Source organism: Tursiops truncatus, chromosome 11 (assembly GCF_011762595.2).
Source record: "Tursiops truncatus isolate mTurTru1 chromosome 11, mTurTru1.mat.Y, whole genome shotgun sequence".
Lineage (NCBI taxonomy): Eukaryota > Metazoa > Chordata > Mammalia > Artiodactyla > Delphinidae > Tursiops > Tursiops truncatus.
Genome location: NC_047044.1, coordinates 21,113,045 through 21,133,569, shown reverse-complemented (window position 1 = coordinate 21,133,569; position 20,525 = coordinate 21,113,045). Strand labels below are relative to the sequence as shown.

The 20,525-nt window shown below is 37.2% G+C and overlaps 1 protein-coding gene across 1 annotated transcript in view; it reads left to right on the top strand.

Annotated features, from left to right (window-relative positions):
* SCYL2 (SCY1 like pseudokinase 2) overlaps positions 1–20,525 on the top strand; it is a 57,997-nt gene that overhangs the window by 1,085 nt on the left and 36,387 nt on the right. The window contains exon 2 of the mRNA XM_019918416.3: positions 14,572–14,776. Within this exon, the coding sequence (XP_019773975.1) occupies positions 14,600–14,776 (177 nt within the window). The 5' untranslated portion in view covers positions 14,572–14,599. The remainder of the gene's footprint in view (positions 1–14,571; positions 14,777–20,525) is intronic.

The following is a 20,525-nucleotide window of genomic DNA, read 5'->3' as shown; positions in this document are numbered from 1 at the left end:
TTTCGTTTGGCTTCTTATTTTTTGGTTTAAATATTAAGTTTTAAAAAGTTTTAAAATAATTTATCAGCTGAGTGTATAAATAGAATTCTTGAGACACTATTAAACTGTAGTCATAAAAGACACTTTGGGGGGACTCTAAAGGAACGGAACCTAAAGGAAGGACCTTCATTCTGTTCAGATCCACTTAACACACATGCAGAAACCTTTTGTCTCTAAGATCCATAAACACCCAATAAAATAAATAGAAGCACATTGTACTTACATACACTGGAATATTTCTGTAAAAATCAACCCCATACTTGGGAATAACTACTCATACTCACATGTTTGAAATTCATGACTTATCCCCCAAGAAAAAGAGGTCCTCTTACTGTTTGACTCAAGTGACTAGCTTCATCATCCATCCCTTTCTATAGCAGTAGAGATTTGACAACTTCCTGTCTCTCAGGCCTCATATCAGTCTCTCTTGAAGTCTCTTGATTTTGCCTCTTTGAATATCTCTTGAGTCTGTATACTCCTGGTTTTCATACTAGTACTCTAGTTCCAGCCACCATCGTTTCTCATTTGAAGTACTTATGGTCTCCTAATTAGGGTCTACCTGCATTTACTGTGGCTCCCTCTAGTTTTCCACACCAGACTGAGTGACTTTTTCAAAATGTAGATCTAATCACATTATCTCCATGTTTAAAACTCTTCACTGTTTTTAAGCTCAACTAAAATCTTTAACAGGCTGTTTAGGTCCCTCTTAATTACCTTTGCGACCTCATCTCCACAGCACCTTCTGGCATTCTTTCCTCCTAGTCACTCTATTCTTTCTGTTCTGCTTCAGGTATATGGCTTTTGATTATGATGCATCCTTTGCCTGGAAATGCTCTTCCTTTCCTTTTCATTCAGTTAATGCCTGCTCATCATTCAGCTCACGTCAGGGAAGACTTTCCTGATTACGATAGATTCCCCTAATTATATGTTCTCATGACACCATTGCAGAGTTGCCATGCTTATTAATACTTAATAAATTTATGAGATTTCCCTAATCTCCTGATACTGTGTAAGTGCTTAATAAATGTTTTTTAAATGAAAATTCATTGACTGCTTACTAAATGTGCCAGGAATTGTACTAAGCATTTTCTGTGTATCATCTTTAATCCTCACAACAGTCACTTGAGGAATGGGTGGCAATTCCCTCTTTAGAAAGATTGGAATTAGTGTTAGGGACGCTAGTTGGTGGTCATAGTGCTTGTATTAGAACTGGCGTTTGAACCCAGGTTTTGTTGCCACTGAAGATTGTGTGCTTAATTATATAATTCACTGTGCATCAGAATCACCTGGGGAACTGCTCAAACTATAAATGCCTTGACTGCACATTTATGCATTCTGATTCCAAAGGTTTGACATAGTACATAGACATCTATGTGTTTTAACAAGTTAGCCAGTCATTTAGATGTTATTAGATGTTTTTAGATGTTCACCAGAGTTTGAAAATCATTGCTTTGGAGTTTGAAAACCATTGTTTTAGACAACACTTCAGTGCTTTATGAGTTTCAGTTTTCATGCATTGTACTATGCTGTGTTTCGGATTTTATATGCTCTTAAATCAAGGGCACTAGGGAAGTGCCCTTAATGACCATTTCGTCTAATTTCCTACCCAGTTATTCCTTTTTCCTCTTTCTCTGGCTAGAGGAGCTGAATAATGAGACACTGCCACCCCAGTGCTGTTGCTACTTTTTTTTTTTTAATTTCAATAATTTCCAAGTATCTGGTTGACTTCCTGTAGTAAAAGCTACACTAAGTTCATGGGCTGGAAGGGCCTTCTAAAGAGTTGGATGTAATCTCTCCTCAAATTTTACTTATTGTTCAAATTAGTAGTTTGATATTTAAGTATATGTTGCCTTATAACCTCTCATTCCGCTTTTAAAATCTTATTGTATACAAACTTAATGATAGAAACAATGTTTTACTTCTTGTTTCTCCTACTGCATCTTAGCATGGTGTTTTCCACCTCTTCTGTACCCAGTAGTTTGTTGAATGGATGTGTGCTTCACTGTACATTGCTAAGTCTTCTTAGTTTTTTGTTTGTTTCTTAAATCGCGTGTGTCCCCTGAAGTAATCTGTTCTAGCTCAACTGATAATAATTAGATACCTTCTGTAGTTGTAAAGAGAATGATTGTATTGAGCTGGTACGATCTTTGTTTCCTGAGTAAAATTAAACATGGTTTCTGTATAGGCCAAAGAATGTTTTTAACCATTTTTTAAAAACTGTATCTTTTAAAAACTTTTAGTAATCTGTAAGCCCCCCTACAAGAAAAAAAACACGTATTTCCAAGGTATATCTCAGGATCATCTTACATATAAACAGATAAGCACTGCATATAGAAGTATAGGTACAAAATTTTTACCAAGTTTTACGAAGCATTTTGTCAAAATTATTTGTCATGTTAATGTAATTCTTATTTCAAATTATAAAATTTTATGAGTATTTGTACAAATGACTATATAAGTGGTATTTCAAAATTCTCAGACCCTTGTACCTCTTAAGGACTAAAACTATTTTGAATTCATTTGTATTTTTTTGTGTTGTTTTTTGTAGTCAGTGTGTATTATTTTGTACTTATTGAAAGTCTAGTCTCTGTAACTAACAGTTACTAAACATAATTTCATTATCAGGTGTAATTACAGTAACCTTTTTATTTGCATTACAGTGTTTCCAACAAAAAAATCAAGCTAATTCTACTTATTGTTCAAATTACTAATCAGATTACTAAAAAAGAATATTTTATTCTTGGGGAAGTAGAAAAAGGGACTTTTGGAGTTTTGCTACTTGAAAATTCACAAAGTTTTATTTTATCCTGCTATATCTAGAGTTTATGAGTAGGCAGAACTGAAAGGATTGCCAGTTCCTTTCAGCCACCTGCCATCAGGTGCCGAATACCCAACTCACCTTATGCCAGGTACAAGTAAAATCTAGTATGAACAGATTCATCTACTGGTTTTAGTAAAAGCCAAGTGATGGCTGAATCAGATGGTAGGGAGATATAATCTTGGGATCATACTGAAGCTGCCCCAAGTCTTATTTTGGCTGGGATTTACAAGGGGAATATTGAATTTCAAGTGAATTCTACTAAATGGTGTACAAAGGACAATCACTTATACGAATAAATATTTCTATCACTTATAATTTTGTCTTAGAGAAATAAGACTTCTTTATTCATTTATCAAGTGAAATTTGAAAAGCTATCATTTTAAGAAAATATATTTGGTCTCTAGGTTTCTTACATGTCAAAGAGCTATTGCCGGGCTTCCCTGGTGGCGCAGTGGTTGAGAGTCCGCCTGCCGATGCAGGGGACACGGGTTCGTGCCCCGGTCTGGGAAGATCTCACATGCCGCAGAGCGGCTGGGCCCGTGAGCCATGGCCGCTGAGCCTGTTCGTCCGGAGCCTGTGCTCCGCAACGGGAGAGGCCACAACAGTGAGAGGCCCGTGTACCGGAAAAAAAAAAAAAAAAAGCTATTGCCAATAATTCAAAATCTCATTTAGGCTCAGATCTTATTTCATAAACTCATTCATTTCATTTTGTCCTTAGCCTTCTGTTACTCTCATGATATACTTTTTCTTTTTTTTTTTCTCCCCTTCATTCGTCAAAGTAGCCTTCTGTTACTCTCGTGATATACATATTCTTTTTAGGTCTCCTTGGGTAACCTTTTTCAAGCCCGTAGTCTTAACTACTATACTGCTTTAAGCTCATGGTGCCCACATTTGTATTTTCAGCTGAGACATTTTTTTCTAAGTTTTTGGCCTGCATATCTAAAAGCCTCCTAGCTATATATGCATATTAATGTCATTCAGGCAACTCAACTTTAACATGTCCAAAATTGAGGTTTTCCTCCCACAAAACAAGCAATTGTCTCCTGTAGCCTTGCCTTGGTAAATGGCTTCATCCTCCGCCTAGACTCTGAAATGAGAGACTTGATTGGGATTCCTAGTTTTGTCTCTTTCCATTGTCTAATTATCTAGTGGGTCACCAAGTTCTCTTAACTTTTCTTAATTTTTCCTTTCCTCTCCTTCTTTACTGCTATTTCCTTAATTCAGCAACCTCTCCCTCTCAAAGTTTGTTTAAAATTTGATATATGATACATTTAAATGCATAATGAAGTTTAATATGTAATTATAAAACAAATATCCATGTAACCAACACCTTTAAAACACCCTCTCCACCTATTGTCTCTTTCCTATCTTCTCTATCCCTATTTCCAAGTGTCCTTTCCTTTGTTTTGTTTTTTTTTTGTTTTTTGGCCTATATACATTCTGAATTATGTATGTATAAAATTCCTGAAGTACAAATTGACAGTGTCTTCAGTCTTGTCATATTCCCTACTTCCACCCCTCGTATATCTTTCACTTTGCATGATGGAGTGATTAATCATTTTACTCAGGCCTGAAACCTATCTGTGGCTTATCATAGCTTGGTTTCTTACTACTTAATGCCCTTGGTAACCTGGCTTTTCTAAGTCTCCTTTGCCATACTTCTCTCTTTTCCTCCAGTTTTTATCTGAACTGCTAGTTTTTACTCCTACACTTGTCCCATTCTCTCTCTATCTAGTTCACTCCTCCTCCCCTTTAAAGGCGTGTATGATTTTGCTGTTTGGGGGAAACTTTCTTCTGTCTGTTCCTCTTCTTTTTGTTCCTGTAGCGTCTGTGTATGTATATTCTGTAGCATTTTATTACTGTAGGATAATAATGCTGTGGTTGGTTTACTTCTCTGTCTCTTACCTTTGATGGTAAGCTCTTTATGGCTTATTTTTCCTTTACTTCTTTCTTCCCCAGTTTCTTATGTGGTATCAGGTACATAGTGGGTGCTCAATAAATATTAAATAATTCACTGGATTAATTTCCATGTCTATTTCTACCTTGTGTACACCAGTGTTGACTCTGGGTGATGGATAGGCATCTCAAATTTGACTATTAACTCTGAAAATATCCTTTGTTTTCATACTGAACTATCTCTAGTTTTCAAATCACATCATGTATAGTCTTCCCTCCATGTCTTGGCACGTAGTAATCCTTCTTTCTGGAAGCTCCTTCCCTTTTCTCCTACCTGAAAAACACTTTTTTTTTTAGTTGGAGTATAATTGATTTACAAAAAAACCCTTCATTTTTGAGCCAATCTTCATGTTCCCAAAGCATGGTACATTCATACCTCTAGTTAATTGCTATAAATCTTTGCAGGTCTGAGTCTGCTACTGGACTGATCCCTAAATATCAGACATGTTTCCATTTACATCTATATTTCCAGTGTATGGCAAGTGCATGGCATGTAATATGTAGCTACTCAGGCAGAGTTAGAGGAAAGTATATGTAGATTTTTAAATAGCGTTTTTATGTCTCTTCCACCTCCCCATCAAAATCAGCAGCAGATGTTCATAGAGAACAACTTGGCATGGCAATGAATGTTTTCATGATGCCAGTAGCAACATTTTCTAACTGCTTACAGAAATGCAGCATTAAATTAAAAAAAGAAAGTGAATTTTTATTTCTATTTACAGATAGTTCAAATCTTTAATAGAAAGTAAATTATATGAATATAATGTAATTAACTGAGAAAATAGGACACAAACTAGTGCTGCCTTAAGCCAGTGGCCTTCCAAATATTTTTGCTTGTGTATTCTCTAAATAATTTTGTAAGATGTTGTACTTCTTTTTGTGTTTTAAGTTGATGGCATCTGAATTTTTTTGTCAAGGGCTAGATAATTACAAAGTATCTGATTTCTAGATTGTGGTGTATTATGATTATGTTTTACTTTTATCAAAACCTTGGAGTTTTTGCTTATTAATTGAAATAAATAAACTTGTTCCTATACAGCCCTGTGACGACTATCTTGTTTCTTAATTGTAATTCTGTGACAGATAAGGCATGGGGTTTTGCTGTTAAGAAATTAAGCACAACCCTCTTCAGAATTTCTTACCAAACTTCTTTTTGCTTTACTCTTAAGAGACTTTCAGGATTAATGTATTCTCAGATTGCATTTTCCCTTTTGGCATGCCTGCCAAAGATTTTTATACCCAGGGAAATACCCTATAACAAGACTGGGATGGCTGAGAAAAATATTTTACTTTGTTCAGGTGGGAGAACACTGTGAAAAAAGAGTTGGTTAAGGAAAATTTTGCAGGACACAGACTTGTTCTTAGGTAAATCAATTTTTGGAAAGAATACACATGGCAGGTGAAGGTTTGAAGAGTGATAGGACTTTAAACTTCTTTCTGGGCCATGGACCCTTAAACAATCTAGTGGACCTGTTCTCAGAGTAACATTTTAACAGCTTGTCAGTTTCTTTCTACAGAAGCCTCTGGGATTCTGATTGGAGTGCGTTGAGTCTATAGATTGATGCGGAAAATTGACACCTTAACAATATTGAGTCTTTCATTTCCTGTACAAGTTTTTAAGTCATCTTCAATGTTTTGCAGAAATTTTTGTTATTTTCATTGTACAAGTCTTTGTGTCTTGTCAAATTTATCCATAGGTACTTCACATCCTTGAAATGGTATTTTTTTTAATTTGCTTTGTTTATTGTTTTGTTTGCATCAATATTTGTCCTTTACATTTTTTACTTTCTTTGCAAATTTTTTCTAGTTCCTTAATTTTTTTTTTTAGCGGCATTTTTTTTTTCTTCTCTAGTTGCAGTGAGCGGGGGCTACTCTTTATTGCGGTGCGCGGGCTTCTCACTGTGGTGGCTTCTCTTGTTGTGGAGCACGGGCTCTAGGCATGTGGGCTTCAGTAGTAGCAGCACGCAGGCTCAGTAGTTGCGGCACGTGGGCCCCAGAGCATGCGGGCTTCAGTAGTTGCAGCACATGGGCTCAGTAGTTGCGGTGCACGGACTCCAGAGCACAGGCTCAGTAGTTGTGGTGCTCAGGCTTAGTTGCTCTGTGGCATGTGGGATCTTCCTGGACCAGGGATTGAACCCATGTCCCCTGCATTGGTAGGCAGATTCCTAACCACTGCGCCACCAGGGAAGTCCCTGTGTGCATCCTTTAAGAGTGAAGTCTCTGTTTACCTCAGTCCTGTGGAGCTCCTGCAATTGAGCCCTGCTCGCCTTCAAAGCCAGATGCTCTGGGGGCTTCTCTTCCCAGTGCCAGAGCCCTGGGCTGGGGAGCTGATGTGGGACTCAGAACTCTCACTCCTGTGGGAGAACCTTGGTAATATAATTTTTCTCCAGTTTGTGGATCGCTCCCCCAGGGTGGTATGAGATTTGATTATGTCGTGAGTCTGCTCCTCTTACCAGTCTCATGGTTCTGTCTTTATGTCTTTAGTTATAGAGGATCTTTTGGGGTAGGTTTCAGTCTTTTTCAACAGTGGTTGTGTAGATTGTTGTGATTTTGGTGTGCTCAAGAGAGGAGGTAAGCTTAGGTTCCTTCTACTCCACCATCTTGGCCACTCCTCCCTTCAAAATGGTATTTTTGAAATTTCAGTGTGCAGTTGTCTGTTTCTAGAATATAAGAATAGTCTTTTTTAAAAAAAGTATTGTTTTTGTATTCTGCCATCATGCTAAACTCACATATTAATTCCAGTAGCTTTCTTGTGGATTACTTATGACTTTCTCTGTACATGATCATGTTGTTGAGAATAAAGAATTTTACTTCTTCCTCCCAGTATGAATGTCTTTTATTTTGTTTTCTTTTTTGCTTTGGCTAGGACCTCCATTAGAATAGTGAATAGAAGTGGTAAAAGTAGATATCCTTACTTTGTTCCCTAATTTAGGGAGAAAGTGATTAATCTCTTAACTTTAAACGTGATATTAGCTATAGGTATTCAAAGGTGCCATTTATCAGGTTGAGGAAGTTCCTTTCTGTTCTTAGTTTGCTGAGAGTTTTTATTGTGAATGAGTATTGAATTTTTATCAAAAAATTTGTTCTGCCTTTACTGAGATGATCATATATTTTCTATTACCCATTATTCAGTTAATATGGTGAATGACGTGGATTTGTTTTTGAGTGTTAAATCAATGCATTCCTGAGATAAATTCCACTTGGTTGTGGGGTTGGATTTGTTGGATGTGCTAATGTTTTGTTAAGGATTTTTACCTGTTGATGATGTATATTGATATGAAGTTTTCTTGTGTCATTATTTGGTGTTGGTATCAGGGTGATACTGACTATAGAATATCAAAGTGTTCTATTGTCTTCTATTTTCTGGAAGAGCTTATATGGATCTGGAATTATTTCTTCCTTAAATGTTTGATAATATTCAGCAGTGAACCCCTCCGAGCCTGGAGTTTTCCTTGTGGTGAGAGTTGCAGTTATGAATTGCATTTCTTTTTTTTTTTTCTTTTTTCTTTTTTTTTTTTTGCGGTACACAGGCCTCTCACTGCCACGGCCTCTCCTGCCGCAGAGCACAGGCTCCAGATGCGCAGGCCCAGCGGCCACGGCTCACGGGCCCAGCCGCTCCGCGGCACGCGGGATCCTCCGGGACCGGGGCACGAACCCGCGTCCCCTGCATCAGCAGGCGGACTCTCAAGCACTGTGCCACCAGGGAAGCCCTGCATTTCTTTTAAATAGGATTATTCTGACTTTCTCTTCAGTTATGGTAGTTGTACCTTCCAAGGAATTTTTTCACTTTATCCAAGTTGTTGAATTAATTGGCTGGCATAAGATCATCCATAATATGATATCTGATTTGTTTAGAATCTTTAGGCTCTATATAGGATTAGTATCCGTAGGATTTCTTCTGTTTCTGATATTGGTCATTTTGTGTTTTTAAAAGTTTTCTTAATGTAGCTAGAGGTTTATCTTTAAAAAAAAAGAAAGAGCATGGCTTCATTGATTTTTTTTCTTTTTCATTTTTCTATTTAATAGAGTATTAAATTACATTAAATTCAGTCGTTCCATTGATTTCTACTCTTTTTTTTTTTAATAGATTTATTTATTTTTGGCTGCGTTTGGTCTTCATTGCTGCACGCGGGCTTTCTCTAGTTGTGGCAGCCAGGGCTACTCTTCATTGCTGTGTGCAGGCCTCTCATTGCAGTGGCTTCTCTTTGTTGCAGAGCACAGGCTCTAGGCGAGCGGGCTTCAGTAGTTGTGGCACACGGGCTTCAGTAGTTGTGGCTTGCAGGCTCTAGAGCGCAGGCTCAGTAGTTGTGGCGCACAGGCTCAGTTGCTCCGTGGCATGTGGGATCCTCCCAGACCAGGGCTCAAACCTGTGTCCCCCGCATTGGCAGGTGGATTCTTAACCACTGCACCACCAGGGAAACCTGATTTCTACTCTTTATTTCCTTCTTTCTACTTATTTTGAGTATAATTTTCTCTTTTTTTCCTAGCTTCCTAAGATAGAAGCTTATACCATTGATTTTGGTTTTTTTTTTTAAATAAACATTTAAAGCTATAAATTTCCTATGGGGCACTGCTTTGCCTACATACCACAGATTTTTCGTTTTCATTCACTTCAAAATATTTAAAAATTTTCTCTGTGATTTCTTTTTTAGCCCTTGGGTATTTAGAAGTATTGTTTAATTTCCAGATATTTGCATTTTTCTAGATATTTATCTATCACTGACTTCTAGCTTAATTTCATTGTGGTCAATGAACGTATTTTGTATTATTTCAGTAGGTTTAAGTATTTTGAGACTTGTTTTATGGCCCAGCATATAGTCTATCTTAGTGAATATTCCATGTACATATGAAAACAAAACGCATTCTGCTTTTGTAGAGTGGAGTGTTTTAGGTCAGGTTATTTGTTAGTGTTGTTCAAGTCTTCTACGTCCTTATTGATTTTCTGTCTACTTGGTCTATCTGTCCATTTGCTACTGAGAAAGGACCCATGAAGTCTCCAACTACACTTGTGGATTTGTCTATTTCTTCTTTCAGTTCTGTCAGGTTTTGCTGCATTTATTTTGAAACTCTCTTATTTAGTGTGTACACTAAATAGGATTGTTATGTCTTCTTGAGAGTTTAGGATTGTTATGTCTTCTTGAGAGTTGACAACTCTGTCATTATGAAGTGTCCCTCTTTGTCTTGAAGCCTGTTCTGCCTGTTATTAATATAGCCACTCTAGCTGGTATATTTTCACATTTTTTTTTAGTTTTAAATCATCTTGTAAAGTGTGTTTAAAGTGGGTTTCTTATAAACAGCATACGGTTGGGTCTTGCTTTTCTAATCTAGTTTGATAGTCTCAGCCATTTAACTGGAATTTTAAATCATTTACATTTAATGTAATTATTTATATGGTTGGATTCAAACTTACTATTTGCTATTTATTTTCTGTTTTTCACATTTGTTCTTTGTTCCTTTCTTTTCCTACTTTTTTTTTATTAATTCAATTTACTTTAGGATTGCATTTTATTTCCATTGTTAGCTTTTTAGCTTTGTCTCTTTATTATTTTAGTTATTACTCTAGGGTTTATAATATGTCTTTAATATGCCACAGTCTATCTTCAAATGATGTTATACTACCTCACATATAAGAATATTTCAAAAATATACTTCCATTTCCCCCTCTCTCTTTTTTTTTTATAAATTTATTTATTTGTTTTTGGCTGCATTGGGTCTTCGTTGCTGTGCATGGGCTTTCTCTAGTTGTGGTGAGCAGGGGCTACTCTTTGTTGTGGTGTGCGGGCTTCTCATTGCATTGGCTTCTTTTGTTGCAGAGCACAGTAGTTGTGGCACATGGGCTCAGTAGTTGTGGCTTGCAGGCTCCAGAGTGCAGGCTCAGTAGTTGTGGCATACAGGCCCAGTTGCTCTGTGGCATGTGGGATCTTCCCGGACCAGGGCTCGAACCCATGTCCCCTGCATTGGCAGGCGGATTCTTAACCACTGCGCCACCAGGGAAGCTCCCTCCATTTCCCCTCTCTTATCCTTGGTTTGTTTTATCATATTTTTACTTCTACATATATTATAAGCACAACACATTTTTGTTATTTTTGCTTTAAATGATCAGCTGTCTTTCAAACATAACATGAGGGGTTTTTTATAAACCTGCATCATTTTTATTTTCAGAGTCCTCCATTCCTTTTGTAGATTCAGATTTCCATCTGGTATCATTTGCCTTCTGTTTGAAGGGCTTCCTTTAATATTTCTTATAGTAAATATATGGTGGCAACAAATTCTCTCAGGTTTTCATGAAAAAGTCTTTATTTCACATTTATTTTTGAAAGTTTTTTTTTTTTTCTTTCCCTCATGGCTTATAGAATTCTATGTCAGCAGTTTCTTTTAGCTCTTTTGAGACCTTATTCAGTTGTTCCCTGGCCTTTCCCTATTCAGCCTGTTCCCTAGTATAGTTTCTGATGAGAAGTTTGGGGGAAATTCTTATCTTTTTTCCTCTGTATATAATTTGCCTATTTTCTCTGGCTGCTTTTAAGAGTTTTCTCTTAATCACTGATTTTCAGCTATTTGATATGACATATTTAGGCATGGTTTTCTTTGTGTTCATCCTGCTTTGTGTTTATTGAATTTCTTGGTGCTATATAGTTTTCATCAAATTTGGAAAAGTTTTGGCTATTTTTCAAATATTATCTTTCCCCTTTCCCCCTCATTTTTGAGATTCAGTTATATATGTTAGACTGTGATATTGTCCCACAGGTCACTGAGACTTTGTTCATTTATTTTTTCCCAGCCTTTTACTCTATCTTCAGGTTTCACTGATCTTTTTTTCCTACATTGTCTAATCTGATAATTATATCCTCTGAGTTTTTTATTTGAGATATTTTTGTCTCTAGAGTGTTCATTTGATTTTTTTTTAATATTCCATTTTCTTTTATTATGTTCGTGCTTTCCTCTAAATACTTGTTTTGCAGGAGAAAAGAGAAGCGAGAGAATAGTCATGTCTCAGGTCTCTGGCGAGTCCCAGGACAGGCTGCCAAGTGAGGGTCCTTGGCTTCCTGTATGGAAGGAATTCAAGAGCCAGCCAAAGTAAAGTGAAAGCAGGTTTATTTAGATAGATAAACATTAAAATTGGCAGAATGCAGACTGTCTCAGAAAGTGAGAGCGGCCCTGGGATATGAAGTTGTTAATTTTTATGGGCTGGATAATTTCTTATGCTAATGAGTAGGAGGATTATTTCAACTATTTGGGGAAAGGGGCAGGGATTTCCAGGAACTAGGCCACCACTCACTTTTTGGCCTTTTATGGTCAGCCTCAGAACTGTCATGGCACCTGTGGGTGTGTCATTTAGCATTCTAGTGTATTACAGTGAGCATATAATGAGGCTCAAGGTCTACGGGAAGTCAGATCTTCTGCCATCTTGAGCCTAACCAGTTTTTGTCATATCCTCAATGGCTGTGTCATTCTTTTTTTTTTTTTTTTTTTTGCGGTACGCGGGCCTCTCACTGTTGTGGCCTCTCCCATTGCGGAGTGCAGGCTCAGCAGCCATGGCTCACGGGCCTAGCCACTCCACGGCATGTGGGACCTTCCCAGACTGGGGCACGAACCCATATCCCCTGCATCGGCAGGCGAACTCTCAACCACTGCGCCACCAGGGAAGCGCTGGCTGTGTCATTCTTTTAACTGTTGTCCCCTGACCTCTTCCTTCCTGTCTCACTTGGACATATGATAGTTTTTTATATCTTTGCTGCTAATTCTATAAGCTCATTTTGGAGTCTGTTTTTATTGACTGATTTTGGTCTTGGTTATGATCACATTTTCTTGCTTCTTGGCATGTCTGATAATTATTGATTGCATACTAAACATTGTGAATGTTATATCGCTTAGTATCTGAAATTATTTTTGTCTCCATTCATGAGTATTGGGTTTCATTCTGGTAAGCAGTTAAGTGATCTATGATTAGTTTGATCATTTGAGGCTAGCTTTTTAGTTTGTTACGGCAGGTTTAGGATACTTTAAGAATGGTTTATTCTGTACCAAGGCATAGTCCTTCTGGGGTTTCTACTGAATGCCTTTAGTGATCAATGAGGTCTCTCCACTCTAGCTTGAAAAATTAAAAGATTTGCAGCCCTGTATGAACTCTGTAACTATTCAGCTCACAGCTCGCTATTTGTTCCTTGCCTGACTTTCTTACTGAACTCAGGTTCGGCTGCTTGCTGCTTGAAAGCCAATACTTGAGAGGCAAGTGCTGGTAAGAACGGAAAGGTGCTTTATTCAGGAGGCCAGCAACTTGAGGAGATGGCAGACTGGTGTCCAAAAACCCAACTCCAAAGATTCTGCTTGATCATGAAAGTTTTTAAAGGGAGAATCATTTGGGGAGGGGATCAGTCCAGTTTATCTGCCACTGTGTGCAGATTTTCTTCTGCTTGGTTGGTGGTGAGGTAACAGGGTGGTGTTCCAGGAATCTCATGCTCAACCTGAAGTTATAATCCTCTAACTGGGTGGGGGCGGGCCTTAGTTCCTGTAGAAGAACTCAAAGGTATTGTTATGTATATTCTTTGAGGACCAGGACCCTGCCCTGAGGCTGCATTATTGTTTCTTGACTCCTCCTCTTTTGTTTCTGCATTCCCTCCATTCCCTGATAAGCAATTGTTTGATTTTGCCCTTTGGAACTCAGGGAAGGTCAAGGGGGCTGAATGAAGCCTATTTCCTACAAACAAGAAATGGGGGGACACAAAGTATTTGTACCTGAGAGGGCCCCGTAGGGTCCTGCTCCGTTTCAACCTGGTGAAGTTGCACACTATGTATGTGCATCTTAGTATTCAACAAAGCATCAGGGGGACCCCTGCAAATTTCTGGAGCTCTTTTTCAGCACTGTTCCCTTCTCTTTTTTTGCCTTAAAAATTTTTTTTTTCTCTTCTTCCCCCTTCTCTTTGAAATTCTGTCTCAGAAGTCCCAGCCATCTCAGCATCATTGAATTCCAGTTTCTTTCCTCAACTCCTTAATTCAGTTAGACTATGCTTGGGATTCTTTGTCTACTCCATGGTTTGCAGTGTGCCTCTAGGCAGAAAGCTGGGGCAACCCTAGAATTCACCTTGTTTGCTTTCTCACTGGGATCACATGGCCTGTGCTGCCTGTTCAATATCTGAAAACATTTGTTTCATATATTTTGTCCAGTTTCCAGTTGTTGAGGAGGGAGGGTAAATATAGTGTTTGTTCCTCCATCATCACCAGATATGTGTAAAATCTGAAAAATATTTTATTACCTATTGCTTGTTCATGTGTTATTGTCCTTTAGCTTTTTGTTTAGAAAATATTCTTAAGTGACTTCATAGTTCAACAGTGGACAAAACATTTATGAAATACAAATTTATTGCTTAGTATAACATTAGAGCCTTTCAGGTTTTTTATAGTTTTTTTTTTTACTGTGAAGATTCAGACCCTCTACACCCCTTTAAGTCTTAAAGGGTCTTATAATATGAACCATGTTATATAGTTGAGCAACATTCATGTTAGTGTCAGTGTGAATATGTCTTTTCTCTTATTGGTCTGTGACAATTGAGGTTGAAGCACAGTTCAGTTCCTAGACTTAAATTTGCATTCAAGTATATTGGGTTCTCTGAAGGCAAAACTAACATATAGCTTTTGTTTCTATAGGATTGTTTTGCTCATTGTTTGGGGTATATTAAGCTTTCAGACTAAATAATGAATAAATACTTAAAGAAGTAAAAACAAATGATCTGTGCTCTCCTATCCCCCTCTGTTTCTAGGTAACTATAACTACCCAGAATTGCAGCCATGGAGTCCATGCTTAATAAGTTGAAGAGTACTGTTACAAAAGTAACAGCTGATGTCACTAGTGCTGTGATGGGAAATCCTGTCACTAGAGAATTCGATGTTGGTCGACACATTGCCAGTGGTGGCAGTGGGCTAGCTTGGAAGATTTTTAATGGCACAAAAAAGTCAACAAAGCAGGTAAGTTTTAGTTTAGAGTCCAGTTGGAAGGAACACACAAGCTAATAAGTACCATAATGTGCATGTGTGCATTTTTATGTTAAGAAATGCTAAAAGTAATGGGTTCTTTAGTTGTCATTTCATCTAATGAAGTCATAGAAAAACAAATGCTTTTAAACATGCCCTTGAATCTCATTGTTATAAATACATTGTTTGATATATCATCTCATCTTATACTTTAATTTTGTTTACTTAATAACAAACATATCAGTTGCACAAATGAGTGTATTAGATTTTAATATTTAGCAAAGTGGTTTTTATTATTTTTTTAACATCTTTATTGGAGTATAATTGCTTTACAACTGTGTTAGTTTCTGCTTTATAACCAAGTGAATCAGCCATACATATACATATATCCCCATATCTCCTCCCTCTTTTAGCAAAGTGTTTTAGAATAAAAATTGCCATGTTCCTTTTTATCTTTATCAATACATTACGACAAAATACTCAGTTAAATTCTTCTAACATTCTTTTTTTAAGCATCCTTATTCCCTCTATCAGGGGATACATTTGTGGCATATAATCAGTAGTATGTTTGGGGGTATATTGATTTAAAAATTATTTTAAAACTGTTCTTTTAGTGAAGAGTAGTTTGAATGAGTTGTATTTTTATTTTTATTTGACTTAAGAGACCAACAGACTGTTCTTAGAAATGTGGAGGATTGTTAGTGTTAAATTTTACTAACAACTTTCTGTTGGAATTGTTAAAGAATTGAAAAATCACCAGGTTTAAAATGTTTGTGGAAATATGTTCTTTAAAAAGAAGAATCAAAAAAGAAAAAAGAGGGCTTCCCTGGTGGCGCAGTGGTTGAGAGTCCGCCTGCTGATGCAGGGAACACGGGTTCGTGCCCCGGTATGCCGCGGAGTGGCTGGGCCCGTGAGCCATGGCCACTGGGCCTGCGCATCCGGAGCCTGTGCTCTGCAACGGAAGAGGCCACAACAGTGAGAGGCCTGCGTACCGCAAAAAAAAAAAAAGAAAAAAAGAAAAATCACTTTCCAAAAGTACTTTTACTTCCCTATACGTGAAACATATCAAATTTAAGACATGGGATTTAATACACATATTTTCCAATGACTATCAAAATTGTACAATTGTGGGTATGCATTGTGACTTTTCCAAAACCAGCTTATTTACCAAACAAGTATGTTAAAGACGGAATTGGCTTTGGTTATCCTTTTATGAAGGAAGAATCTTGGTTCTGTGATAGATTGCTGGTATGTGGTTTGTACCCGACGTGTAAATCTTGTTTTTATTGCCATTTGGTTAGAAGTCTTTAAGTCCAAAGTTGATCTTTATCTTAAATATTGATTGGTCATTTTTTTTTTTTTTTTTTTTTTTTTTTTGGGTACGCGGGACTCTCACTGTTGTGGCCTCTCCCATTGCGGAGCACAGGCTCTGGACGCGCAGGCTCAGCAACCATGGCTCACGGGCCCAGCCGCTCCGCGGCATGTGGGATCTTCCCGGACCAGGGCACGAACCTGTGTCCCCTGCATCGGCAGGCGGACTCTCAACCACTGCGCCACCAGGGAAGCCCGATTGGTCATTTTTGAACATTGTTTTCTCTTTCACCAAGAGCTCATCCAAAAAAATAAATGGTTTCTTGAGTATTGACTACTTAAAAAGTTATGAATGAGGTCATGAAGTTATATAAATGACCAACCTCCAACACCAGCACAAATTGCTTTTATAATCAATTATAGAAAGGGAAAATGAAATAACACCAAATTTACTAAATTTTGCATTGTTTATTAAGAACGTGATAACATAATAGTGTCTTTGTCCTTAACCAAAAGAGTTCTAGGTGTTTGTGTTTATATCATTAGTTCATATGCTGAAATCCTCTAATGTTGGAGCTTCTGTTGTTGCTAATAGAACATGAGAACCAGGCACAAATAATAGATAGTTAATTAGATATTACACATTAATACAGCATTTCTCAACTGCTGACTTCCGGAACTGAGATCTCTTATGATACTTTAACTGTATTCCTTTTTTTCCCCAAATTTATTGCTTTGAGGAAAAAGGTAGTTTTAGAATATATCATTGCTCTCTGTGGATTTTGAATTTTCTTTTGCCTCTTTCAAACCTCAGAGGGTTAGAACTCTGAGTATCCTGTCTCGACTGCTGGCTAATTCCTTAAGGAATAGCTAAGTCTCTTGGCACTGAAGCCTCATTTGAATTTCTCCCTTAATTGAAAAGTTTTAGTTCTTTTTTCAATGGCCTCATTTTACTAAAAAGGAATCAGAGAAAATAGATAATCTAGAGCTGTACTTGATACAATATGGTAGCCATAAGCTATATATGGTTTTTCAATTAATTAAAATTTAATAAGATTAAATTCAGTTTCTTTATTGGACTAGTCACATTTCAAATGCTCCATAGCCACATGTGGCTCATATTACCCTATTGGACAGTGCAGGTAAAGAACTTTCTATCATCACTGAAAGTTCTATTGGGCAGTGCTGATTTTAGAGAAACTGGGAGAAAAATAATGGAAAAGGATACTCTGCTAGTCGTTTTCTTCCCCCTTAAAGGGACATTGAGACTGAAGGCATCTTTCTTACCCTCTCAGCTTTATTTGATTTAGCATACAGTGTACTTGATTGTAGTTGTGTTTTATAGTAGAATATATGATCTTAAATTTGACTTTGTGGTAAACATCGGGTACGAGGCTTTGGGCTAGGAGATTTTCATACCTGTTTCTTTAAAAATAAATTTATTTATTTATTTGTTTTTGTCTGTGTTGGGTGTTCGTTGCTGTGCGCCGGCTTTCTCTAGTTGCCGCGAGTGGGGCTACTCCTCATTGCGGTGTGTGGGCTTCTCATTGTGGTGGCTTCTCTTGTTTCAGAGCACGGGCTCTAGGCGCATGGGCTTCAGTAGTTGTGTCACACGGGCTTCAGTAGTTGTGGCGTGTGGGCTTCAGTAGTTGGGGAGCGCGGGCTTAGTTGCGGCATGTGGGATCTTCCTCGACCAGGGCTCGAACCCGTGTACCCTACATTGGCAGGCGGATTCTTAACCGCTGCGCCACCAGGGAAGCTCTCATACCTGGTTTTAATAGTTAAAAATATGAAGGTGTTTTCTGTTGTTACATGGCAGTGAAATAAATACCATGATATTTAAACCATTGCATTTAAAGTTTAAATCTTGTTCTTTTCCCCCATTTCACTTTTTTACATGATCTTCAAAAAAAGTATCATAATTTCACATTGTCCAAAAAAAACCCAACAACAACAAAAAACACAGCAGTATTTCCACGTTAAAAGAATCCTTTTTAGGGTTTGCATACCCCTTTAAAGATTATCTGTGTATTTTTTCCTAGGGTTATTTCAAGTTCACATTAGTACATGATTAATTATAATTTTCAGATCATGTAGAACTTTTAACTTTAAAATTTATTTTTATTTATTTTTGGCTGCATTGGGTTTTTGTTGCTGCACACGGACTTTCTCTAGTTGCGGTGAGCTGGGGCTACTCTTCTTTGTGGTGTGCGGGCTTCTCACTGCGGTGGCTTCTCTTGTTGTGGAGCACGGGATCTAGGTGCACGGGCTTTGGTAGTGTGGCGCGTGGGCTCAGTAGTTGTGGCTCCTGGGCTCTAGAGCTCAGGCTCAGTAGTTGTGGCACATGGACTTAGTTGCTCCGCGTCATGTGGGATCTTCCCGGACCAGGGCTTGAACCTGTGTCCCCTGCATTGGCAGGAGGATTCTTAACTACTACACCACCAGGGAAGTCCCAACTTTTAACTTTTTAACCTAAATGTTTGAAGACCTCTTAGAAGAGTAGTAATAATAGCACCTACGAAACTGATGAGAAAAAGTACATATTTATGAAACCTGGAATGCAGCACGATAAAGAATTGGTAAATAAAAAGTTACTTGCACCTGGTTACTTGTGCCTTCATTGTACCTGATTGGACATCTGTATTATTATTCTGTCTTTATGCTTCCAAAAGTAAGTTTCTGTTGCTTTTTATTATTTTTGAAAGACATTCATTGAAGAAACACCTCATAGTGAATAATTTATGAAAGTGAAATTAAGAATTCTAAGAATCTTCAAGACAAGTGTATAGTTGATTTTTTGCAGTAAAATAAATTTCTTAGGCCAGTTTTGTATATAAAATGAGCCGTTAAGATTTTTAAAAGTTATTATTTAGATAAACTTAACCAAATACAACATGTAAACATGTTGAAATGGATAGATCTTTAAATACAGCTTATTAGCACTGGAAGCTACTATTTAGGCTCAAGTGCTATTTAGTTTCCTTTTTGAGTGTTTATTTAGAAGCAGCTCTTAGTTCTTAACCATTACTCTTTCTAGAATGTCTTTCTAGAGATGCTATAAAACATTTCAAGGTGACATTTAGGGAATTTAAGTTGTCTAATTTTTAAAATATAAACTTATTTTTAAGAACTCACATGTGGAATAGTGCACAAATCATGAGTGAGCAGCTTTTTGAATGTTCACCGTGAACACACCTGTGTACCCAGCATCCATATCAAGAAAACACTGCTAATACTCATGTCTCTTCACATTTATTACCTCCCCCCGCCCGAACCCCACCCCTTCTCTCCAGGGCTAACTGCTCTCCTGTCCTTTGACACTTAGGAATAATCTTGCCAGTTTTTGAATTTTGTTTAGGTGGAACCATAGCATGTACTTTTGTGTTTGGCTCCCTTTTCTTAAATTTATTTTCATGAAATACATCTATGTAGTTGAACATAGCAATTTTTCTTTTCATTGATATATAGAGTACTGCTGTGAACATTGTTGTATGCTGTTGGCATATATGACATGTTACCTAGATATGGAATTGCTAGGTAATAGTGTATGTATCTGTTCAGTGCCAAAAAGCTTTCCAGAGTGTTTGTGCCAATGTACACATCCACCAGCAGTTATAGATCTCCACATCTCTGCCCAAACCTTTCCATAGTTAGTCTTTTGAACTAAAAAGGGCTATTTAATTTTTGAAAATTCAGTGAAATATTTCCTGCTCCCCTACCTCTTGAACTTTTATAATGTCTAGTAGATAGTTGCTAGGCTTAGAGTTTATGCTGCTGTATTTCTCTTATAGCTTTGAAGCTGACTTAGTCTTTCTACAGAGTAGCATATTTAGGACTAAAATGGTTTTATAAACATAGACACTCTTTTCAAATATATCCTTATCTCCTTTTTAAAGAATATTTAAGAGAGATTTCTGAGACAAATGCCCTGCACTGGATTTCATTAGCTTTTCTAATTTTTAATTAGACTTTATTTAAACAAGTCATTAAAGGGAAATTTTTTTGGTCAAACTGTATATATAAGTGAGAAACGTTTGCTTCATATATATGTCCTTTAAAATTGAAATACCATCACCGTATCTGTTAGATAGGAATACTATAACTATAAAGGCTGCTATGTATTTAAATAATTTGTAATAAAAGCACTACATAAATAGTTTCTGTCCCACCTGTATATATAACTTTTACTTCTTTTCAAGTAAAAGAATAGCTCAACATTTTGAAATCTCTTTCAACTCTCCTATGTCAAGCCAAGGGATTTATTTGGGGGGAAAATGTTTTAAAAAATACGTGTGCGTGTGTGTATGTTTATATATAAAATTTTGCCTGGTTCTCAGGCTATTCATGCATTTATTTATTAAGCATTTCTGTTTATCTTGACACAAGATTCTGTGTTGCCAGGTGACTACTCTTCAAATGGATTTAACATTTA